This window comes from Lycium barbarum, chromosome 2 (assembly GCF_019175385.1).
Source record: "Lycium barbarum isolate Lr01 chromosome 2, ASM1917538v2, whole genome shotgun sequence".
Classification (NCBI taxonomy): domain Eukaryota; kingdom Viridiplantae; phylum Streptophyta; class Magnoliopsida; order Solanales; family Solanaceae; genus Lycium; species Lycium barbarum.
The window spans coordinates 15,671,864-15,698,419 of record NC_083338.1 but is presented as its reverse complement, the minus strand read 5'-3'; the positions used below and the strand labels follow the sequence as shown (position 1 = coordinate 15,698,419).

Here is a 26,556-nt window from a genome sequence, read left to right as displayed (position 1 = left end):
GCCAAAAAATAAGAAAAACGTGACTAGCAACATGGTCCCTACATAATTGGATATTGTTGACCACTATTCTTAAGGAAATTTTACAAATGGCCTACTTATAGCCTCTTAGCGAGTAAGCGAATATCAATAGAACTTGTGACGGTGATTCCTACACGTCATACTGCCTATTTGATATTTTTTAGATTTTAATCTGATGTTGATATTTATATTGAAATCTGATTAAATTTAATTTACATCGGAAAGACTCTTATTGAATGATGAGACGCTCTCTAATAAAGGTGGTTTTGTATCTAGCACGGCTTGAACTCGAGACCTGAAGAATACCTCTAATTAAGAATTAAGAAGTACTTACACTATTAAAAAAAAATCCTATTTTTCCACTCAAGTTCCTCACCGAAGAAGGTTATATTTTCGTACAAAAAAAGTACAAAGTTTTCTAGCATTTCAATGAAATGTATTTCTCATCATACATTTTCTCAATGAATTAATTTAGTAAAAATAAGGTGGCAAAATCATATTTAACACTAATTCCCAAAAAATCTCTGTTTAGTGGTGTTATCACTCCATCACAACCCTTACTTGGTCTGCCTATTTAATTTGCATGTACAGTCTTTCCTACCAAAGATAAAAGTAATGAAAAACAACAGAAGCATCAACTGGAGCTCATAGCAGGATCAGAAGGCAGGAAATCCAAGAAAAGAAACTCATATAAGCTTTCTTTAAGCAAGTTAGCCATCTTTCTCTTTTGCACTCTTTTTGTTTTTGCCTTGCTACTTCTTTCAGTGTGTTGTTAATTAATTATCTTCACTAGCTTAAAATTATTTTGTCATTAATTTCACTCTCAAGGTCTAATCACTTCATTTTCCCTTTTCCTCCTGGAATATTGACTTAGATCTATATGAGTTTTGTGAAGTATAGCTGACTACTAAAGAATTGTGGTAGGTAGACCAACGTTAAAATTGTCTTTTAACTCTAGTGAATCTGATGAATATCGAATTAGCATAGAGTAGAATAGATACAGAGGATTCATATAGTTGACTCCAACGAATCTGGAATTTAGGTGTAGTTATCAATTGAGTGGCTTTCAATTGGAATCTTGTTTTAGTGGGACTAATATATAAGTGGCCTTTCTTCTACTGATTGTTCTGTTCTGCTGGAAATGGAAATAGAATTTGATAGTATTGATCAATTTTACTAAAATTCTAGTGATTGGCGCGCTCCTTTTGACATGAAAACTATGTATCACAAGTACATCATCCCTGAAAGTGTAACATTTAGCTCATAATTCTTACTGTCCGACGATGTTTAGTGCAATGACAATCTATTCCATCTTTTCTGAAATTTAGTCTGCTCGTTACTCTTCTTAAGCTTAACTTTCTACCTATTCAATGTTACCAATGTTCTTGTCTTATTTTCCCCACGCATGTTGTGAAAAAGGAGCGTTTCGCTTCTTGCTTTAAGCGAAGCGGCCCTTGATGCTTTTTTCCGCTACGCGCTTCCAGAAACATTGATTTTCCCCTATTTTTCAGTGTGGATTGCACAAATAGCAGTAGCAGCATTAGTTGGATTTCTGGGATGGGCTTATGTGGCATTAATTATGCCACCTCCTCCAAAAGTTTGTGGCACACTGAATGGTCCTCCTGTGACTTCACCAAGGATCAAACTCAGAGATGGGAGATATTTGGCCTATAAAGAAAGAGGCATTGACAAGGAGAATGCTAAGTGCAAGATCATCATTGTTCATGGCTTTGATAGCTCCAAAGATGAAAACCTGCCTATTTCCCAAGTATGAAAACATTGTCAACGAAATTTTGAATCTGTTATTTTGTTACTCCCTCTGTAAGATTTTGACTTAGGGGTTAAAAAATGAAGAAGTAAATACACGAAGAAGTCAAGGGGTTCAGCATCTACGATATACACATAAAAAAATAATTTTAACCTTATATATACAAAGTAATTTTTCGCCGACGGGGTTCGGATGAACACCCTGGAGCCTACCCAGCTCCGCCCCTACCTCCGTCCCAAAGTAATTCTCACCTTTTTCTTCTCGAGAATTAGTTTAACTAATATGCAGAACTAGATTGGATTAAATTAATTTAATATTGAGATATTTGGAAACTATAATTACTATAAGTTGCAATTATTCTCATATTAATATGGTAAAAAATTACATCTTAAAATATTTGTCAAAGTTCATGTAGTTTGGGATTTCAGGAAGTAAAAAGTGACAAGTATTTTGGACCAGAAGGGATTGTTATTACTCCCTCTGTCATTTTTTATTTTGCTTAAAAAAGAATAAAACCTTCTTAAATTTAGAAATAACTTCAACTTTTTCATTTTATCCTCAATGGCATGATTTAGAAAAAAAATAAAAAAAAATAATGAAACCTTCTGGTCTATTGTAGAACTCTTAAATTTTGAGTTAAACAGCTCTGACTACTATATTTAGGCAAGACAACTTGACGAACAATGTTTTTCAGTGAGACAATTGATCATTCAATCTATTCTTTTTTTCGCACCTTGACTAATTTCAGGAGATACTTGTTATCTCCCACCCGTACAGGTACCTTTGTCCACCAAACATTGGACACATGGAAGAAACCACCTAGTGTTTTCTATTGCATATACCATTATATATACTATTTGTACAATCAAGATATGAATTAACAAAGTGACTCTTGGTTCTATGGTGTTTGGATGTTATATTTCTTTCTACTGGTTCTCATTTGTTAAGTTCTCAGGACATCATAGAAGAGTTCCAAATATATCTCCTATCGTTTGATCGTGCTGGATATGGAGAGAGCGATCCTAATCCAAAACGTTCAGTGAAGAATGACGCATTGGATATTGGGGAGCTAGCTAACAAATTGCAACTTGGAACTAAGTTCTATGTTGTTGGCTTGTCCATGGGAGCTTACCCTGTTTGGGGTTGCCTGTATTACATACCACACAGGTATATTTTCTTTGTACGTATGGTAACTGAATTTTATCCACAATGAAAGTAAAAGTCAATAAACTATTTTTTTCATCAAACTAAAATAATTGAACTGTATTTGAATTGCTCAGAAAATATAAATAACCGAAAGGTTAAATTTTCAATGTCTGGTTTTGACACGTCACTCCTCCATATCAAGCGCTTTCAACACTCTTTGAATTTAAGGTAAAGAAAATGAGAAAATGTTGTCGTGTAAAAATTGAACCCTTGATGATTTTTTTTAAATGAAACATAGAAAAAACGACCACAACACAGAAATCGTTCAATTCTACCAATATTTCAACCTCCGCAAATTACCCGTTTTCTTTTTTTAGCGTAATGTCTTTTGTCTAAATTATCTCAGTAGTCATGGAACTTCAGACATGGAATTAATAGTCTCAAAGCGTTGACATGGCATGTGACATGTCATAACACAAGGTCGGATGCTTGTGACCTTCCGATGCTGTATTTTATATTTTTTGAACAATTTATGTGTAGTGTAGTTTAATATAATACTTCTTTTTTTTTTTGTGATTTTACTGATTCTTGAAACTTTTACGGAAAATACTTATCACGAATACTGTAGGGAATTCTTCAACAATTTCATACCTTGAGGCATGTCAATTAAGATATTGTCCTTAAGGATATTTCACCCGGTTAAGGTGTATCCCCCAAAATTCAACGAGCTCTTCTAGTACAAAACTAGAAGTCAGAATCTAATAAAGATTTCTTTTGATATATAAAACCTAGCACAATAATATGGGAGGAAGAATATGTGAAATATTAAAATTAATTTTTTGGAAGAATAAATATCATAGATATTTAGAAGATAATCTAGAAGGTTATATTGGAATATCTTAGATATTTAGTTTACTTAGGAAAAATCTAAATGCTCTAGAATCTTAGATATTTGTAGTTGAGGATAGAATTATCTAGAATAGTCTAGTGTAGGATCTTGAATAATTATCCTAAAGAAAAATCTAGATATTCTAGAGTAGTGGTAGGAGATAAAGATGATTAGATTTTTCTTATGGATGGATCTAGAATAATATCTAGAAGCATCCCTAAACAAGTATAAATAGGGGTGACATTAGGCATTTGTAACCAACTCCAAACAAACCCAATTGTAAGTCATTCAAGCCAATTCAAGAAAGTCTTTCTTCCATAACCAAATTCTCCTTTCATAGCTTCCTCTTCTTTAGTTGAATCTTCCGATCTTAGTTAACGATCTTGGGCTAGCAGAAGGTTTCCCCGATTTACTTTTCTTCTGCTATATTTCTCTACATGGTATTAGAGCCTTACCCATAGCCGTAGTTGGCTTCTGGATTTTATTTCAAGATCGGGTTAGTGGTAGATTCAACTGGTTTCTCTATATGGATTTAAGCGGCCGTGTTAATGGACTGGGGATGGAGTTGTTGAATCAGTCCAATTACAAGGTATGGAAGACATGTATGGAGTCATACCTTGTGGGAGAGGATTTGTGGGATGTTGTTAATGGTAGTTACACAAGTCCTCCTATTGACGGACCGAAAAATAGCGACGCATGCAAGAAGTGGAAGCAAATTAATGCGAAAGCGGAGTTCATCCTGAAGAGGTCCATTTCTCACAACTTGTTTGATCATATTATTAGGTGCAAATCAGCTCATGAGATATGGAGAACCCTCGATCGGCTGTTCAACAAAAAGGATGAAGCGCGGCTACAGATCTTGCAGAATGAATTGGCTAACACCATTCAAGGTAATCTTTCTATTGCCGAATATTTTTTGAAGATTAAGAACTTATGTTCAGAGATCTCATTATTAAATCCGGATGAGGCTATCTCTGCAGCACGATGAGAAGAATTATCATTCGTGGTTTGAAGAAAGAATATATTCCTTTTGTTACATCAATCCAAGGATGGGCTCAACAACCATCCTTGGAGGAGTTTGAGAATTTGTTGTCATCACAGGAGCTACTAGCTAAACAGATGGCTAGTGTGTCTATCAAAGAAGGGGAAGGAAATGCTCTTGTAGCTGACAAGAGGAATTTTAAAGGAAGACAAAAGCGAAGTGGCTCAAGAGAGATGACACATTCTCAATTCCATGAGGGGTCAAGCTCGCCAAGACAGAAGGAAGAGTCTTCTAATAATGGTAAGAAGACTATTAAATGTTATCGATGTGGTGAAGTAGGACACATAAAAAGATTTTGCCGATCCAAGGAAAGCTACATGGCTCAAACTGAGAGAGCTCCTGAAGAAGAAGATTGAGGAAGGTGCTTTGTAGCTGAGACTCGAGTAGTAGATGCCTTGGCTTCTCTCAATTTCAAAAGAGGCTGGATCGTGGATTCAGGATGTGGGCACCATCTCACTGAAGATGAATCTAAATTTTTCAACTTCCAAGAAAACAATGGTTGTGATGTCATTGTGACAGCAGATAATACGGTCCATCCGTGGAGAAGGAAGACACTCAGGGGCGGATCTATTAAGGGTCGGGGGGGTGCCACGCCACCCGCAAGCCTCACCCGAAACTCTATGTATATATATGTAATATACAGAAGCTATGTACAAATATTTAAAGTGGCACCCCCACTACAAAGTAACCTGCTGGTGTCAGTGGACAGAGGCTTTAATTTCTGCTCTCTGGTCGCGGGATCGAGCCCCAGCGGCTGCATAATTTTTTATTTTTTTTAACCCGTGTTGCAGTGCTGCTCAACAGACACAATGAGCAGTAGCAATCTTTATTAACTTAATTTAATTTATTAATCCTTGACTTGTTTATTTCTTAAAGTTAAAAATAGAACTTTCCCTCTCTTCCTTCTCATTAAAAAAAAAGACACAAACCCTCTCTCTCTCTTCTCAATTCTCATAAAAGAAACAAACCCTCTCTTCTTAATCAAACCCTTTTCATTGCTCCAAAGCCAATCCCATTCGACAGCTTCCTCCGTTGACCCATTGTAAGGATCTTTTCATCTTTCTTTCTTGATTTCTTTTGAGTTTTTTTTCTTACAAAAATGCTTTTTTGTGTTAAAATTGTAATCTTGCTTGTGAGTTTTGTACATTTATGTATAAAAGTTGTCATTTTGCTTGTGGGTTTTGTACATTTACGTATAAAATTTGTAATCTTGATTGTGGGTTTTGTACATTTATGTATAAAAGTTGTAATTTTTCTTGTGGGTGTGTACTGTTTTATAGAAAAGTTGTAATCTTGCTTGTGCTTTTTGTAGAGTTATGTATAAAAGTGTAATTTTGCTTGTGGGTATGTACATTTTTGTAAAGAAATTGGCTTTGATGTAGTGAGTAGTGATTTGCTTCTTGGGATGGGTAGCTTGAATCCTATCAATTCTTTTGCTAATTTTGATAAAGGTAGAATCATGACTTTAGCAAAGTGTTACCCAGATGAGTTTGATGAACTACATATTCGAGATTTGAGTTACCAACTCGATACTTTCATATTTCATATGCGAAGTGGTCCAACTTGCAAGGAATTCGTGATTTGGCAAAAGCATTAGTTGAGGCAAATCTTGTGGATACTTATTCACTTGTTTATTTACTTGTGAAATTAATTCTGATCTTACCTGTTGCTACCGCAACTGTGGAGAGAGCATTCTCATCCATGAAGCGGATCAAAAATGAAGTGCGAAATAGCATTGATGATCAATATTTGAATGATTGTTTAGTTTGTTACACAGAGCGTGATGTATTCACAAATGTAAGTAATGATGTCGTCATTGATCATTTTCAGAAGATGAAACCTCGTCGAGGACAATTGTAAATGAATGATGGATATTTATGATATTAGTAATATTATTAAAAGTTTTATGCTTTTCTCTTCTGTATATTGCTATAAATAAATGTTTCATCGGAAAAGACGAATAACCCGAATCAAAGTTCGAAAAGACGAATAATCCGACCCGAAGCCCAAATTGATTGAATGACGCATGGCACCCAGAAACTTCAAATCCTGGATCCGCCTCTGAAGACACTGGTGTCATCAACAAGAAGCAAGAAAATTCTAAAGACGTTCAGACTAGTGACGTGGTAGCTGCTATCGAGGAAATCAATGAAGCAGATCCTAAAATTAGTAATAAAAGTCTGGACGTGGAGGATGTTGAAGTAGAACCTGAGCATGAAGGTTCTGAAACTATATATGAAAATGGTGACCATTCTAGAGAAAGCATTGAGGGAGTCGTAGTGGAAGTTGAGGTCTCTGGCCAATCATCTGTCATATCAGAGTCAATCACTAGCTCAGATCAAATACTGGAAGCAGATGGAGAAGCCGACGATCAAATAAATGAAGAGGTTGACGTTGAAGGCTCAATTTCATATGGAGAGACAGATAATATGGTTCTCGGATGCTCTGAAGCTGACAAACAGTTCATTGAGGAGCTGAAAAAGGAATCTGGTGGTGGATCCTACGGTAGTGCTGAGTCTTCGCAGGAAAGTAATGGTCAGATCGTCACCGACTCAGGTATTTCTCCATATAACACAATCTTCAAGGAGCTAAGAGAAAAAGGGAGTCTGGAAACTCAAGAATGTGAAACTCAGCATGAAGATGATTCACACGGTTCGCAAAGGGCAAAAAGAAATATTGTCAAGTTTGACTATAATAGAGATGAAAATTTTATCAAGACGTATTCATGTTTCTTTGGAGGCCCAATTATTAGCGGAAAATCATCATCATTTGAAGAAGGAAGAAGTGTCGAGAAAATGTTGTTGAGATCTTCACCATGGCACGCTCAAAAGCTTCGTTTGAGTTCTTCCACGACAAGCTCAGGATAGCTTCCAAAAAATTACTTTAAGGGGGAGTGTGAAATATTAAAGTTAATTTTTTGGAAGAATAAATATCATAGATATTTAGAAGATAATCTAGAAGGTTATATTGGAATATCGTAGATATTTAGTTTACTTAGGAAAAATCTAGATGCTCTAGAATCTTAGATATTTGTAGTTGAGGATAGAATTATCTAGAATAGTCTAGTGTAGGATCTTGGATAATTATCCTAAAGAAAAATCTAGATATTCTAGAGTAGTGGTAGGAGATAAAGATGATTAGATTTTTCTTATGGATGGATCTAGAATAATATCTAGAAGGATCCCTAAACAAGTATAAATAGGGGTGACATTAGGCATTTGTAACCAACCCCAAACAAACCCAATTGTAAGTCATTCAAGCCGATTCAAGAAAGTCTTTCTTCCATAACCAAATTCTCCTTTCATAGCTTCCTCTTCTTTAGTTGAATCTTCCGATCTTAGTTAACGATCTTGGGCTAGCAGAAGGTTTCCCCGATTTACTTTTCTTCTGCTATATTTCTCTACAGAATAGTCTTCAGAGATATCATATTTACCAAAAGAAAAAGTACTTAGATATGTATGGAGAATTAATCATTTTTTGAAGCAAGGGCCAATGAAGAAAATATACAGGGAACGAAGAGGTCATCTGGTGATATGAAAACTCCACAATATTGGATTGTGCTAAAAGCCATAAAGGCTCTTAAAATGTAATCAATTGTCTGTTACAACTTACCACACAAAACAGACGTTGGTATTGGTTTGAACCGATAATCATATATATATAAAAGCAGGCAAAGGGTCGGTGACGTGGTACTCTATCAAGCCAGCATTTGCCTTTATCTTTTTTTAAACTTTTTCTCCTGAAAAGATGCAAAAAAATGTGTTTCATTGGGACATAAAATGAACAGTCATCTCCTTCCGTTAAAAAGAGACACTCACCCTTTAAATTCCTCAAGACAAAAAATGAACAATCACTTCCTCTGCTCTAAAAGAAACGCTCTTTAAATATTAAACCGCCGGCCACTTAAATCTCTTTTAATTAGGGCTCTTCTATTCATCTTCCTTCCAAGTCTCCTCTTTAGTTTACTGCATGTAACACCTTCTTCTATTCCTCTTATTCCACAGGTTAATTTCTTCATTTGATCATAAATATTTTACATTCTTCCATACCTTTTTTTCTTCCACTTCTTTTTATTACTCGCCCGAGGTTAATCTCCTTCCTCTGATTTAGTGTTTTGTTAATTTCTCTCATGTTTAGTACACGTTTCAGGACAGCAAAATCTGGAGATAAGTACAAAGTGATTAGATTAATCTCAACAGTTCTGGCAATTGAACCTTCTTGTTAGGATTTAAATCCCAAATCCGACCTTTGTAAGCAGGTTCCCAGGAAAGATTGGAGGGTCACAGCTGGACCACTTAAATACCAACCTCCTTAGACAGAACCTACTTACGCCGTGATGTAAGCGAAGAATAAATAGCACACACAGATTTATAGTGGTTCACCCTCAATGTGAGAGCTACGTCCACGTTGCTACTGCAGATCTTATTAAAGAAGAAATATTACAAGTGTTTACAACACTCAACTTCACAACCCGAATCCCAATTACACTCAAGAATTTTACCACAGAAAATTCTCTCAAAGACCTTCTCTTACTTAGGCCTTTCACTAAGAGTATTTCTCTTAGATTTTTTCTCTCTTGGGATGTGTATAGCAAATGATCTTAATGATATCTTACAAATGAACCATAAGCTACCTATTTATAGGAATGAATTTCCTATGATGAGGTAAGCGCTTACATCACGACTATTATGAGGTAAGCGCTTACATCACGACTATGTGAACAAAAGAATTGACTTGTTTGGCTAATTCCACACCTAACAAATCTCCCACTTGAAGACTAATTTTAATTTGTCTTCACACTTTGATCGATGCAGCAACTCTTTCCTACTTTCATACTTCGTGCAGGCCAACTGAAGTTGAGCATAGCTTCAGTTTGTCTATCGTCACTGCCTTTGTCAGCATGTCTGCTGGATTCTGACTCCCTGCGATCTTCTCAAGCACCAGCGCTCCATCTTCCAAAGCTGATCTAATGAAATGGTACCGGAGTTGTATGTGCTTCGTTCGAGCATGGTAAACCGGGTTCTTTGCCAAATGAATGGCGCTTTGGCTATCACAATATAGCACACTTCCCTCGTGGTCCTGATCCAATTCCCGCAGAAAAGATTGTAGCCACATCATTTCCTTTGTGGCCTCCGTCACAGCAACGTACTCAGCCTCACAACTAGAGAGAGCTACTATCTTTTGCAACTTGGAAACCCAAGAGATTGCAGTACCTCCGAATGTGTAAACATACCCGGATGTGCTCTTTCTGCTATCAATATCACCACCGTTGTCAGCATCAACATACCCTTGCAATCCTGTTTTTGATTTTCGGAAATACAGAGCTGAACTCGAGCTGCCTTTCAGATATCTGAATATCCACTTCACAGCCTCCCAGTGTTGCTTTCCCGGATTGCTCATAAATCGGCTGACAACTCCCACTGCATGTGCAATGTCTGGCCTTGTACATATCATTGCATACATAAGACTACCGATTGTAGATGCATAAGGTATCTTGTCCATCTGCTTCTTCTCATCCTCGGTTGTCGGCGACTGATCCTTTGACAACCGAAAGTGTCCAGCCAAGGGAGTGCTGACTGGCTTGGCATCATGCATGTTAAACCTTTTGATAACTTTCCTCACATATTCTTCTTGTGAGAGTTTGATGCCCTCCTTGCTTCGGTCGATTCTCATCCTAAGGATTTGCTTTGCAGCTCCCAAATCCTTCATTGCAAACTCTTCCGATAACCCTTTTTTCAACCGATCAATCTCCTGTAGGTTTGCTCCTACGATTAGCATGTCGTCGACATAGAGTAGCAATATCATGTACGAGTCTTCAAATTTTTTGAAGTAACAGCAGTGATCTGCCTCGCACCTTGAAAAATCAGCTTTCTTCATAAAGCTGTCAAACTTTAAATACCACTGTCTTGGAGCCTGTTTTAGTCCGTACAGACTCTTTTGAAGTTTGCACACCAGATTCTCCTTTCCTTTGATTTTGAATCCCTCCGGCTGTCGCATGTAGATTTTCTCATCTAGATCACCGTGAAGAAATGCAGTTTTCACGTCCATCTGTTGCAGATGTAGATTTTCCTTTGCTACCAGCCCAAGAACAGTTCTGATAGTCACCATCTTGACTACGGGAGAGAAGATCTCCGTATAGTCAATGCCTTCTTTCTGTTGAAATCCCTTTGCAACCAGCCTTGCTTTATAACGCTTGCTTCCATTGGGTTCTTCCTTTATCCGATAAACCCATTTGTTTTGCAATGCCTTCTTATCCTTTGGCAACTCGGATAATTCCCATGTATGATTTGCCGATAGTGAATCCATCTCATCCTTCATTGCCAGCTCCCACTTAGTCGATTCATCGACTTGCATTGCTTCTTCATAACATTCCGGCTCCCCTCTATCAGTGAGTAGAATGTAGTTGAGGGATGGAGAGTACCTGTGAAGCGGCTTCCTGATCCTGGATGATCTACGCAGTTCTGTGATTGGCGTCTGTTCATTTGTTTCAGAATCAGCACTTTCATCAGCACCTTCTCGGATTGTTTGTTCCTCTGCCTCGGCTGTACCTGGCTGCGGCTCAGGTGTCGGGAAGTCCCTCAAATCGACTATTTCTGATTCCTTGTCCTGACATTCTGAATTTTTTTGCAACTTGTCTTTGTACAACACCTCTTCGTTGAAGACAACATTCCTGCTTCGGATGATCTTCCGATTTTGTTCATCCCAAAATCGGTACCCAAGCTCGGTGTCACCATAGCCAATAAAGTAACACTTCTTTGATTTTGGATCAAGCTTGCTTCTAGCCGTATCATCATTATGAACATATGATAAGCAACCGAACACTTTCAGAAATGAAAGATTTACCTTCTTGCCACTCCAGACTTCTTCTGGAATTCTGAAATCCAAGGGAACTGATGGTCCTCGATTAATTAAGAAGGCCGCGGTATTGACTGCATCTGCCCAGAATGTCTTGGGCAGTCCAGAGTGTATTCTCATACTCCGAGCACGCTCGTTCAACGTTCGGTTCATTCTTTCGGCTACTCCATTCTGTTGCGGCGTTCCAGGAATAGTCTTCATCATCTTGATCCCATTATCGGCACAGTACCGTTTGAAATCACCATCAGTGTATTCTCCGCCGTTGTCGGACCTCAAACACTTCAACTTGAGGTTTGTTTCATTCTCGACCATGGCTTTCCATCTTTTGAATACACTAAACACATCGGATTTATTTTTCATAAAATAAACCCATACCTTCCTGGTTGAATCATCAATGAAGGTCACGTAGTAGTGTGATCCTCCAAGGGAGGGTACAGTGGTAGGTCCCCACACGTCTGTGTGCACCAATTCCAGCTTTTCGACCTTCAACTCTCTGCCTGCACTTGAGAAGCTTACTCGCTTTTGTTTTCCGAGAATGCAGCTCTCACACGTATGAAGGTCCACCGTCTTCAGCTCCGGAATTAAGTCATTTGTCACCAACAGCTTCATCCCCTTCTGGCTGATATGCCCAAGCCGACAATGCCACAAATCTGTCTTCTTTGTGTTGTCAACCACAACAACAATATCACGACAGCTATCCGTCATGTAGAGAGTGCCAATCTTCTTTCCTCGGCCAACTACGATAGCACCTTTCGCCACCTTCCAAGACCCATTACCAAAGTTGAGATCATATCCCTCATCATCAAGCTGACCTACTGAAATCAGGTTTCGCATCAGCTTTGGAACATGTCTAACTTTTGTAATCTTCCACGAGGATCCATTTGACATCTTCAAATTAATGTCTCCCGTGCCAACAACGTCTAGTGGCTCTCCATCGGCTAAATAAACTTTGCCGAGATTCCCAGCCACGTAGTTTGTCATTATATCATGATGTGGGGTGGTATGAAAGGACGCTCCTGAGTCAAGCACCCAAGAGTCTATCGGGCTGTCAACCGATAGCAACAACGCATCGCCAATGTCTTCCGTAGCAGCGTTGATTCCAGCCCCCTTGTTGTCCTCCTTCTTTGGCGCCCTGCAGTTCTTCTTGAAGTGACCTGGTTTTCCACAGTTCCAACACTCAAATGTTCGTCCTGGTCTGGATTGACCCCTGCCATTCCTTGACTTCGATCTGCCCCTATTTCGGTTGTAGTTTCTGTCATAATTTCTGCTTCTGTTTTCAACATTAAAAGCAGAACTCGTCGATGCCTCTCCAGAATCTGTCCTGCGCACTTCCTCAGCAAGGATACGATCCCTAACATCGTTGAACTTTAGTTTTTCACTACCGACAGAATTACTAACCGCTGCTCTCATTGGCTCCCAGCTATTTGGTAGGGATGCCAACAAAATTAGAGCTTGCACTTCATCATCGAAGTCAATTTTTACCAATGACAATTGATTTACAATGGTATTGAATTCACTTACGTGTGCAGCAACATGAGCATTTTCCATCATCTTTAGATGAAATAGTTTCTTCATGAGAAATACCTTATTATTTGCCGAAGGTTTCTCATACATGTCAGACAATACCTTCATCATATCAACGGTGGTCTTCTCCTTTGCCACGTTGTGAGCAACGTTCTTCGACAGCGTCAGCCGAATGACTCCCAGAACTTGTCTGTCGAGGAGATTCCAATCTGCTTGCTTCATCTCCTCTGGTTTCGGACTCAGAGGTTCATGAAGCTTTCTGCCATATAAATAATCTTCAATTTGCATTCTCCAGAACGCAAAGTCTGTACCATCGAATTTACCGATGCCGTGCGTCGTACCATCTTCGCCTCCCATCGTTTCTAAATCACAACACAACCTGTTGCTCTGATACCAGTTGTTAGGATTTGAATCCCAAATCCGACCTTTGTAAGCAGGTTCCCAGGAAAGATTGGAGGGTCACAGCTGGACCACTTAAATACCAACCTCCTTAGACAGAACCTACTTACGCCGTGATGTAAGCGAAGAATAAATAGCACACACAGATTTATAGTGGTTCACCCTCAATGTGAAAGCTACGTCCACGTTGCTGCTGCAGATCTTATTAAAGAAGAAATATTACAAGTGTTTACAACACTCAACCTCACAACCCCAATCCCAATTACACTCAAGAATTTTACCACAGAAAATTCTCTCAAAGACCTTCTCTTACTTAAGCCTTTCACTAAGAGTATTTCTCTTAGATTTTTTCTCTCTTGGGATGTGTATAGCAAATGATCTTAATGATGTCTTACAAATGAACCATAAGCTACCTATTTATAGGAATGAATTTCCTATGATGAGGTAAGCGCTTACATCACAACTATTATGAGGTAAGCGCTTACATCACGACTATGTGAACAAAAGAATTGACTTGTTTGGCCAATTCCACACCTAACACTTCTTTCTTCAGTTTCACTCTTTTACTTTTCATTTTTGGTTCTTTTATTCTAATTGTTGGAAATTTTTTAAGTAATATTCTAGAATCTGTTGGAGTGTTTTGTTGAGGAGATTATTACAAAGCAGACTTTGGTATATATCACAATGAATACCATTAATCTCTTGACATGGTTATTCTTTTCTTAAACTTTAAACGATTATTATGCTATGTTATACAGTTAACAAAACAATACTACATAGTTTTTCCCTTGATTATTACTATAAGACCTTTATATGCTTTTTGATGTTAAAATATGCATCTACAAATTGTGTAAGCAATCTACTCTTAATAAGGACAAGTGCAAGCAAAAGTCGTTTTCCTATTTGTATTTGAAGTAAGGCACTTAAATCTTTCTGAGATACCATGAGAATCGAGCGTTTCTTTTTATTAGTATTATTTTTTGCTTCTTCTTTCTTCATGATTTTGCTGAATATAACATTGATAGCAAGTGTTTAAGAGGAGGCGTAAACCTCTCTTTCTGGTTTAGTTCGTTCTTTGTGCTACGATTTTAGTTTTTTATAAATAGTTTTGATATATTTCTCTTTTAAATGTATGATTTGCAATGTCACTGATTTTTCTTAAAAATCTTTTGTATAAAGCTCCTAACTTCTACGAGTAGCTATGACATGATTGCTTTTGTTAAACATTCTCTTCTTAGGTTTGCCAGTATACACTTCATCATAGGTCAGTAAAGAGTGAACTTCAATTTGGTGCGACCTTACATCATCATATCTATGTGAATGATTTTCCTTGCCTCCTTTAAGCAAGAAGAAAATTATAAAACATTAAGTTGAACATTCTGATAATAGGGGTAACTAAAAAAAAAAAATACCTATATGCATATGGCGTGTACTTAAAGTACATTGATAAAAATCATGTTATAAAATTTGTCAAATATATAACCAAACAGATTTATTTTTCTTCAGAATCTTTCATTCTTTGTATGTTTTCAAGGGGAAAAAAAACAAAGTTTAAAACCTCAACGTTGAGGTGTATAATTTCCTGGAATACATAAAGTCCAAAGGCTAAAACTTTTATGTATGTTAACATATACTTGAATACATGTTGAATTGAAGTGTGTAAGTCCTTTTTTTCCTCGAATACATAAAGTCCAAAGGCTAAAACTTTTGTCTTAATTTTCATGTTATTTAACTTTACACATATAGTTAAATTTATCTTGTACTATTGATTATTGGAAGGAAAAGCAGTAGACCAAATAGTGAAAAGATGAGAATAAGACTAAGGGGAGATTCGAGGATAGGGACAAAGGCGTCCTTATAAAATGGTCACTTGATTTAAATTTATTCGACAAAAATCTATTTAATTATGACATCTTCACCACATTCAACATGTTAACTTTTTTTTACTTTGGATACTTAAATGGCTTAATTTTACTCCATATAATTGATTTTTATGTAACAAAAAAAATATAAGTAATTGTTAATTTTTCTTCCATCCATAACTAAAATGAACATCTCTTACAAATATGCTTCAGTTACAATTAATGTTATTAATGTATTTCAAATTTACTAATTAAAGCAAAATACTTTTCCTCTTCTCCCTTTTCTCAGATTTTCTGTATTTCTTACTAAATTTTACAAATATGTTCATCCCATTTCTAACTTCCCTTTATTGCTTTTCTGTCACGGCTAACATTCATGTCCACGTGGATATTTTCTTGACGCAATTCGAATTGATGCCTTTGTGTATTTAAACATCATGAGAATTTTCAAGAAACTTTGATGGACTTTAAAAAATTACTCCGTATTACTTTAGTTATTAGAGTGAGAAGAGTATTATTTTGTAGTGTGCCTTTATTTTTCTCTTTTTATTTTGTTAATCGACGATTTTCGTGAGTTTTATATCAAACTTATTCCCCCAAAGAGATTTGAAACTTACATACGTGTGGTATATTCTTATTCACTATTTCTTTCCCTTTTCTCCTCATATTTCTTCCTTTTAAGTGAAACAAAAAATTTTATGCTTCATAATATCTTAGTTATGTTTTTTGTGCATTTATTATACGATACAAGCTTTATTCCCTTGATGCAAACAAATATTTTTAGTTAAATATAGGGATTAATGTTTGTACCTTCATTTTACTTATCTACATCAGTTTTTTTTTTGTATTTTTCATTTTTCTTTCATTAAATTTATGTTTTTTGTATTTTTAAGAAAGAAATTTCACGACCGCACGAAGCGCAGGTAACTATACTAGTTTCTTATAATTATCCATTAAGGCTATTTAAGATATTAGCCATTTAAGGTTATTCAAGATTAATATCAAAGATGATAATTATCCTTTTGAGGTATTAACATTATTTTTTCACCACTGCTATAGTAGATGAAGTTAAGTTTTTCTTTCGTAAAATTAACTCGAGCAGGTTGGCTGGAGTTGCTATTGTAGGTCCATCCGCGAACTACTGGTGGACATGTTATCCTACTAAACTATCAAAAGAAGCTTTGGAAATGATAGTTCCACAAGACAAGAGGACATTTCAAATTGCACACTATGCCCCTTGGCTGTTTAATTGGTGGATGAATCAAAAGTGGTTCCGTTCTTTAAGTGTTATGGAAGGTAATATGGCTATTTTCAGCAAAACAGATTTGGAGATAGTGAAACAGTTGTCTGAAGCCCCTAGTCTTGGTCAGGTAAATGGTTTTCTCCCTTTTTTTTCTTCTTCTCATTTCATCTATAGAACTTGTATGCATTTGCCTAAATTTATTAACTTATCCATTTGTGCTATCTGATCTAAATGCATCTTTTCTGTGGTTGTGTCAAATTGAATCTCTGGTTGCCTGTTGCATAGTTATGAACTAGAGATTACAAACGGACTAGTTGGATCAAAATTGGGCAGGTCAAAACGGATATTAAACTAATAAACAGGTGACAACCCATTTCACTCCAAGTTTGCTTGGGTTGACATGCGTAAAGTCAAGATGGGTCAAATGACGGTTCATATCCCAAATCGCACAACATGATCCGACCTCCCATCATTTTTGAATTCGCCTTTTTGAAAAGAAGAAGTGAAAGTTCACGTATTTTAATTTTCTTAAATATTAACTTGATTTTGGATGTCCGGATTTGGGTTGCATTTTGACATTTGGGTTATAATATTTTAACCCAATTGTTTGGTAGGTCATTTCGAGTTCAATTTGTTAGGTCAAGTCAGTAACAAGTCATAATCCAATCTGTTAAACTCGAGTTGGTTATAAAAAAGGGTTAATTTTTGCTAGTTCTCATTTAAGAATATGAAGAAAAAAAAATAACATTATATCAAATGTTATGTGTACTCTCTCTTTGGAAAGAATTCCCCCAAAATCTGTCCAATTTTTGATTGTGAAGATAAGCATGTTTTCCCATTCTGTTCTTCTTTTTGTGTATATGCAGGGGAAGGCGGGTAACATTGTGAATGAAATTGTTATAGAAGATATATATGCTCCATTTACATTTCACCCGTTAAATCGTACAACTCTCTTATCTAAAAGTTTAAATTATTACTTAATTATATTATATATCTCAGCACGTTTCTTCACGAGGGGACTTGATTCCTTTTAACAGGTCAGATACAAGGAACTATCTTTTTTCCCTTTTAGATGGTTGTGAGATTTGAATCCTCGGCCTCTTGCCTGTGCTGATACCATATTGAATTATGTGACCTTCACATCTAAAGATTTAACTTGTCGGATAAACTACACTTCTAGTCATTAAACTATACTATGAACTCGTTTGGATTGGCTTATAAGTTGCTCAAACCAGTTTATAAGCCATTTTTAACTTATTTGGGTGTTTGGTAAAATAGAAAATAATTTAAATTAAGTTAAAAAGTGCTTAAGATAAAGTCAAAACCAAGAAGTTGCTCAACCCAACTTTTATTTTTTTGTGCTTAAAAGCCATTTTGATTTGACCAACAATTTTACGCTTTTATCCCTTATATTTTATATTAATTCCAATACTACTTTTACTTCTAAAAATTCTTTAAGCATTTTTATCCAAACACGTAACTGCTTATTTATAAAAAAAAAAAACTTTCAGCACTTAAAAAGTACTTTAAGCACTTATACTTAAAAAACACTTTTTTCCAGCTAATCCAGACGGGCTTTCTGTCTCAATATTACTGTTACGAGTCTGAAAGTTTTTGTTTCTCCCTGTAGGAGAATGTAACACAGCAGGGGAAGTTCGAATCTTTGTACCGGGACCTGATAGTAGGATTCGGCAAATGGGAATTTGATCCAACACAAGTTCCTAATCCTTTCCCAGAGAATCATGAGGGTACTGTCCATCTTTGGCAAGGTTATGAGGACAGAATTGTACCAAGAAAACTCAATCAATATTTAGCAGATAAGCTTGGTTGGATTAAATATCATGAAGTTCCTGATGCTGGGCATTTCTTATTTTACAATCCTACTATATGTGAAACCATCTTGAGGAAACTTGTGAATGGATGAGTAGAAAACTTTATGATGAAAAATGTGCTCCCTATGTTTATATAGGTGGATGATTTTAATTTTCAACAAGCAGGTTGATGGGAGAAACTGTAATACTAATATTTGTAAAAATTCACTAGCTTTTGTGATAAATCAAAATAAAAAAGCTAGTACAACATTATCTACTATATTTCCTGGATATATGTGTTTCTTTGGATCACCTACTCTTTTTCCCTCCTTCCATTCAATTCTCTTTGATGTTTCCTTTTCATAATGCATTTGAATGATCACATTTAAATATAAATGAACTATGGCTAATTTTGGTTGCTTTAAGTTTGATACTACGATACCCTTTAAACCTTTTGGGGTTGGAAAACAATACCTCTTAGTTTCATTGGAGAAGAGAATCTCACTTAAGGTCTCACTTCTTGTTCATGGAAGTCTAATTTCTATTATAAATATTGGATTTCATTACCAAAGCTCCGAGTGCAATTTAATAACGCTTATTCCCCTGTATTGCCAACGGTGCAGAACTGCTGCCAAAGCTTAACCTTTCCATACAGGTGCAAGAAAGGGAAGTTTGATAGATCCTGGAAGAAAACTTCTACAAGGTATAAATACTAGGAATTAGCAGCAAAAAAAAAAAAAAAAGGAAGAAGAAGGGAAAAACAGGAGACCGGGGCGGGGGGAGGAATTTGTTTTTATGTCTTAGAAACTATATCAAAACTTGTAATTATATGGTTGCAACATTTTTAGACCATGTAATTCTCCTGTCCCATCTCTTTTGCTGGTGCCAAATCATTTGTGCTAGTGTTGGTAATGTAGTCTTCACAATAAGGTATTATAAAGCATTAATATTTGTTTGGCAGCAAGAAATATTTACTCTCATTGCTAGTTGAGTCTTTACTGAAGTTGGTTCTTTAATTGGTGGACTAATCAAAATGAGATGATTTCAATAAGCACTTGTTCTAAAGCTAGTATTTGACTATATAAGTTAATAAAGTTAGCATGTGTGCCTAGGTAATTCTAAAGCTGTTGCTGGCTACTTCTAAGAAATGCTTCTAGTCATTATAATTAGTATTTGTATCCAAAGTCTAATTCCAACAGAGGATTAGTTTTAGTATATATATATATATATACAGTCATTCCCCTCCCCTTGTACATCAGAGGTTAGGTTTAGGCTATTGAGTAGAAAGCTTTGGAGCTTTATATCTTGAGTGTTCGTATCTTTATCTTGAAGGTAAATACCTTCTCTTGTTGCAAAAATTTATGTATTCTTTTAGGTAAGCAATCCTAGAGATGCTTTAAAAGGTTTGAAACAAAAGTTGAATTAACTTGGAATTACTTGCTCAAAGAACATCAACAATGGAGATTAGGCTTAACATATGTTGTTTCAAGTTTCAACTATTTAGATATCGATGATTATGTTGAAGTACCATCTCATCTAAAAATCTATGCTGTCGGAGAGAGTACGCTATTATTTACCATTCTATGAAATGGACCTTGGATCTAACTCAACTCCAAAAACTAGTTCATCAGGAGAAGATTGTCCAAAACTAAATACGGAGACAAATAATCCCATCTCACACTGATGTGAGACTCTTTAACATATTATAAATACTTCATATAATAGGAATCTGTCTAAGGACACTCTTAACTTATTGTAATTAGTTTTATGAAACAGTACATAATTTGTTCTTCCACAGCTAGATTATTTAGAGAGCAGAGCAGAAACAAGTCATACAATCTTGCTAATAACAAAAAACTAGTCTCTGGTACCATGAGCAATGAAAGAATCCATCTCCATCCTAGAAACAGCACCATCCATCATGGATTCTCTAACTTTTTTACCAAGTTCCATGGCTCTCATCCTCATTTCATCTCCCTCTGGTGAATTCATCAATTTCCTTACACAATTTTCAACTATTGTTGAAGTAACCAAATCGTCACGATGCTCCCAATCCTTCACAACAATGCCAATTTTAAGAACATTTGTCACTAACACTGCATTTCTAGGCTGATCAAAACTCATAGGCCATGAAGCTATTGGGACTCCCATAGTAATACTCTCCATGCAAGAATTCCATCCGCAATGACTCATAAAACCGCCTGTCGATGAATGTCCTAAGATCTCAAATTGGGGTGCCCAATCTTTTATAATAATCCCTCTTTCTTGTATTGTTTCTTCATATCCATTAGGGATTTTGACCTTTTCACCTTCTTCTAACAAAGCATCTCTCACTACCCAAATGAACTTCTGGTCACTTTTTTCTAATCCCATTGCTAACTCTTTGATTTGATCACTAGATAAAGAACTTGTTGTTCCAAATGAAACTAACAACACAGAATTTGGTTTTTGTTTATCAAGCCATCTCAAACATTTGTGACAATGATCTTTTGAATCCTTTTGTATTTTGATTGGATTAAAAGGACCAAGAGCCCATTGGTTGCCTCTTCTTAGTAACCTATGCAATTTTGCAAGAATTTGAAGATATGGCCCCTCAACAACTTTGCATGTATCAAATAAATTTCCAGAGCAAATATTGTGATGCTTATCTTGCATGCTAATAAAATCCAAGAATTCATGTGTGAAACTACTCCCAAGGGATGGAAGTTCTTGTGGAATTTTAAGAAGTTCCCTTGCAAATTTCCCAAGAAATGTAGGGAGATGGAGAAAATTTTCTATGCCTTCCCATATAATGGAACTTGTGGTAAAAGCAGAGACTGCATGGAAACAATATGCCTCAACATTTGGCATAGAAACTATATCTTGAACCACAAAAGCCATTAAGCTATCATAAACAATAACCACTCTACTAGTTGTGGTAGAGAGTTCATTTAGAAATGCAATTAATGGCTCTCTCAAGGTTAAGGATAAATCAAGTGTTGATGCTATGACTTTTGACATGTTTGAGCAAGGAGATCGTACATTATAAGATGAAGGTAAATGTATTTCTTTGAATAAGATGTTAGGATGAGTGGTATCGGTGACAGGATCCCAACCATGGATGCGTAATTTTGCTTGTCTGATAAAAGCATTAAATCCAACATAATGGACTTGTAAATTGTACGATGACACGAGACGAGAGAGATGGAGGAGCTGATTTAGATGTCCTTGAGCTGGAAAGGGCACCATCACCATTACAACATCTTCTTGTTTGGTGCCATTTTGGCCATGGTTTGCTAGAGAAGTAGCATTTGTGGCCATTGCAAGAATTTTATGAGAACCTCATCTTTTGTTCGTTGTTGTTTCAGTATGACTTCAATAAAATGTAAGCTAGGTCTTGTTATACTAATCAGTAAAAAAGTGCAATAATAAGAATTCATATGTATCACATTGCATGAGTAAAAATTTACATGAAACACTGAAAAGCAAATCTCTAAATGCATATGAGATAATTAGATTATGCATGTTTTAATCATGTCTATATTGCATGATTACATCAGGAAGATATGGAAGTCTCGTCATATTGTTGACAATATGCTTAAAACATGTGTCAATGTAACTTTGCAAGTGCAATTATTTGGTACTTGTGTACAGGGGTGGGCGTTCGTTTTTTTCAAACTTCAATTCAGCTATTTCGGTTTCGATTTTTTGAAGGTGGACACCAAACACCAAAACAAACTAGTTCGGTTCGGTTATTTCGGTTTCGGTTTTTTCCATTCGGTTTTTTTGATATGATATTAGAAGCGATTCCATTTACACTAATTCATATTCTCAAAAGCAATAAAACATAAAACTGATAAATTGAAATCAAAATCAAACAAACAAGATACATAAGAACAGAAGACCATAACCATGATATAGGAGTACTAGGTGTTATATACAAACAGTAAGAATAATTAAGAAAACACATAAAGGACATACATTATCCTAAAGACACATCCTAGTCACCTTCCTTTGTTAAGGATATTACAATTGGATTTTTTTGGGCTTGTTACAATTGTTTTTTTTTTTTTTGCTTAAACTTAATGGGCCTGGACTATTTTAATTTTTTTGGGTAATCCATTAAATTTCGGTTTAAACCGAAACACCGAAGAACCGAACTCTAAAAACTGAACACCGAAGTTTCTAAAAACATAAACCGAAACTGAACCGAAAAATTGAAAATCGAATTAATTCGATTCGGTTTTCGGTATTTATGCCCAGCCCTACTTGTGTATACAGTACTCCCTCTTTCCGTGTCGATGTAAATCAATATATTTGATAGTTTAATAATTTGAAATTTATGATTTTAAATATTTGCTAATATTTGTGTGGCTATAATTTTTTTTTTAATTAAGGGTAAAAGGATCAATTTAAAATTAAGTTATTTCAATTTTTCTTTTGATATTCTTTTTTGGAACGAATTAAGAAAGAAATAAGAAATACATAAACTGAAATTGGAGTAATTATTAACATATATATGGTAACATATACTTTGGAATGTTCTAGTACAGTACATTAATCTAAAATATTACGTAGCACCGATTTAAGATCTGGATTAATTATAAAATATTTTGTTTCCTTTTATTCTTATTTTTCTTGTATATTAGTACCAATGTATTCTCTTATTATTGAATCAATGAGTTGAGATATTCCTCTGTGAAAATAAATAAGAATAAGAAGTTATTTTGAAGAAAAACGAAAACGGACAAATCTTTATTAGATCCTTAATTAGATGTTACGAGACTGTTCTGTGGAAATCAAGAACGGCACAACTTGCACATTCTGATTTCCGTCATAGAGATACACTCAAAAACTCCCAACTCCAATTTTCTGTATATCCTTGTTAATTATCCAGTTAATTAATCTCATATTACTTCCATTATTTGATTTGTCCAAGGTAAGAAAACTATCTTTTCACCAAAAGAACTTAACAAGAGCTACATAATTGTATCACAACTAACCTGGTCAAATTTGCTACGTATCTGCAGTGCTACGTACTTTTTGTCAAAAAACAGCATATAAAGCGTGTCATATTTTCTTAGTGAGGCAAAAGCAAAAAGTAAGATAACTACTATGGGCTACATTGAATATCAAACGCAATGTTTAGCATGGGGGGAGTTAGATACCGGAAGGCGGTTCCTTCGAACTTCCATAGTTGAAAAATTATATTATATATACAAGAATAAAATTATTTTTTAGACATATATAATAGATGTTGAATCCCCTTTATTCTTTCTTATATTATTTTGAATCTCCTGAAAATCATGATGGCGATACGTGATGCTCTTCTTCTTGCCACACTCAGCATCGGCCCTTTGATGCTCTAGTAGTATATTTGTTTTGTACGCTGGACAAGATTAAAAAATAATTACATTCTATCAAAAGTCTTGTCACTTAAATCTGTCAAGAGAAGAAACTTCATATCTTTGAGCGCATTTCCCCAATTATTAGATCTTCGTCATGCTTGTGCCTTTCGTTTGCTAAGAAGTCGGCACATTGATTCACCTCTCTCCACTTGTATTTAATAGAGGGCTTGCCGATATTCAACAAATGTCTACCATCTTCAACTAATGGCGTTATGTGAACATCATAATCTCCAGTTGCCTCATAAATGTTGAGCCCAAGTTTCAGAAAACTCCAGAGGTGTTCGGATTTGAGACGGATCTAGAATTTAAATTTAATGTGTTCAATAACTGTTTTTAAGGTTCTTTGCACGGATCAACTTAATGTTATTAGAATTTTATCAGTTCAGATTTTAATATTCGTTAAATTTTTAGTGGGCTCCAGTCTCCACATATATACTGAAATACAAAATTCGTTTAAACCCACACGTCAAGCAGATCCTTCATTTTATTTGACTAGAGGGTGTATGCCCGTGCTGCGCACAGGCCCAACACTTTGAATTATAATGTATTTATATATATGTAATTGTGTATAATTGTAAAAATTTATGTATTGAATAATGTTAAAAAAAAGTGAGCCCCACCCATATATCATATAGAACAAATAATGTTAAAAACAAATATTGTTGGCCTCATAATTCTATGGTGTGTATATATATATATCCATTCCAATTTAAGAAAAAACTTTGTGGGCCCCATAATTTTAATATGTATATAATATATGTATATATAAAAAATTGTGGGCCTCATAATTCTATGGTGTATATATATATAAAGTTTTAGATACGGAGCACAAACTTTAATGTTATATTAAACGTGTTTTGAACATAATATATGTATATTTAAAGAAATTGTGAGCCTCATAATTCTATGGTATATATATATCCATTCCAATTTTAAAAAAATTGTGGGCCCCATAATTCTAATATATATATATATATATATATATAATAAAGTTTTAGATACGGAGTTGTGGGCCTCATAATTCTATGGTGTATATATATATATCCATTCCATTCCAATATATATCCTTTATTATATATATATATATATATATAATAAAGTTTTAGATACGGAGCACAAACTATAATGTTATAATAAACGTGTTTTGAACATAATATATGTGTATATAAAGAAACTGTGGGCCTCATAATTCTATGGTATATGTATATATATCCATTCCAATTTTAAAAAAAAAATTGTGGGCCCCATAATTCTAATATATATATATAAAGTTTTAGATACAGAGCACAAACTACAATGTTATATTAATCGTATTTTGAACAAAATATATGTATCTATATTATATGCATAAAAATAGTACAAACTAATAATGTCCAAAAACAAAAACTGCACCCCATAAAGGGTGGACCTCATACTAAACAACATGAAGCAATATTAAAAAAAAAGGACAAAAAAAAGTGGAACCCACCATCTCCAAACTCACTGTAAAAAAAGTGCTCATACTAAACAACATCAAGCAATTTAAAAAAAAAAAAAAAAAAGTGGAACCCACCATCTCCAAACTCACTGTAAAAAAAAAGTGGACCCCATATTAACAAAATCAAGCAATATTAAAAAAAAAAGTGAACTCCATATTAAAAAAAAAAACTAATGTAAAAAAAAATGCAGACTTTGTATTCGTAGTAAACACTAATATAATAAATTTTATAGTATAATAAAGTTTTAAATACGGAGCACAAACTACAATATTATATTAATCGTGTTTTGAACATAGTATCCCATATTAACAAAATCAAGCGATATATAAAAAAAAACAAAAATTAGCCCAATCGGCTCTTCTTAATAGTAGAAATATAATAAAGTTTTAAACACGGAGCACAAACTACAATGTTATATTAATCGTGTTTTGAACATAGTATCTTATATTGACAACATCAAGTAATATATATATAAAAAATTGTGGGCCCCATAATTCTAATATATATATATATATATATATATATATAAGTTTTAGATATGAAACACAAACTACAATGTTATATTAATCGGAACACAGTATATGTATATATATTATATGCATAAAAATAGTGCAAACTAATAATGTCCAAAAAAAAAAAAAAAAAAACTGCACCCTATAAAGGGTGGACCTCATACTATACAACATCAAGCAAATTAAAAAAAAAAAAAAAAGTGAAACCAACCATCTCCAAACTCACTGTAAAAAAAAAAAAAAAAAAAAAAAAAGTGGACCCCATATTAACAAAATCAAGCAATATAAAAAAAAGTGAACCCCATATTAAAAAAAAAACTAATGTAAAAAAAAGTGTAGACTTTATATTCGTAGTTGTCACGCCCCGAACCATGGCCTGGACGTAACACGGCACTCGGTGCCTGACTGCATGTGACCGAGCGAACCACATGGCTTGCTGAACTATCATGAGGCATAACATAAGCGGAATATAACGTGAATGCATAATGAGCCTTTATAAAACATGATAAGTCGTAATACTTAATAAAAATACTTGTTTAAACATGAGTGCAGAAATAACATGAATGAACCAAAAATGGTTATACGACTCCGAATGTCTGACATAACATAACTGACTTGTCTA

The 26,556-nt window shown here is 35.0% G+C and overlaps 2 protein-coding genes across 3 annotated transcripts; one reads left to right on the top strand and one right to left on the bottom strand.

Moving 5' to 3' along the window:
• Window positions 1-512: 512 nt before the first annotated feature.
• On the top strand, window positions 513-18,982 carry LOC132626251 (uncharacterized). Of its 2 annotated transcripts, none has more exons than XM_060341059.1 (5): window positions 513-723; window positions 1,530-1,786; window positions 2,742-2,953; window positions 16,606-16,873; window positions 18,377-18,982. In XM_060341059.1, coding segments are annotated over exons 1-5 (1,032 nt in total). In that variant the 5' UTR covers window positions 513-722; the 3' UTR covers window positions 18,671-18,982. The 2 variants fall into 2 exon arrangements, with proteins under 2 accessions (XP_060197042.1, XP_060197041.1); XM_060341058.1 differs by having other exon boundaries at window positions 523-727.
• A 1,368-nt stretch (window positions 18,983-20,350) lies between these two features.
• Window positions 20,351-21,857, bottom strand: LOC132628385 (zeatin O-xylosyltransferase-like). Its single transcript, XM_060344168.1, has one exon. The coding sequence runs from the start codon at window positions 21,855-21,857 to the stop codon at window positions 20,415-20,417; it is 1,443 nt and encodes a 480-aa protein (XP_060200151.1). The 3' UTR covers window positions 20,351-20,414.
• Between the last annotated feature and the right edge of the window lie 4,699 nt (window positions 21,858-26,556).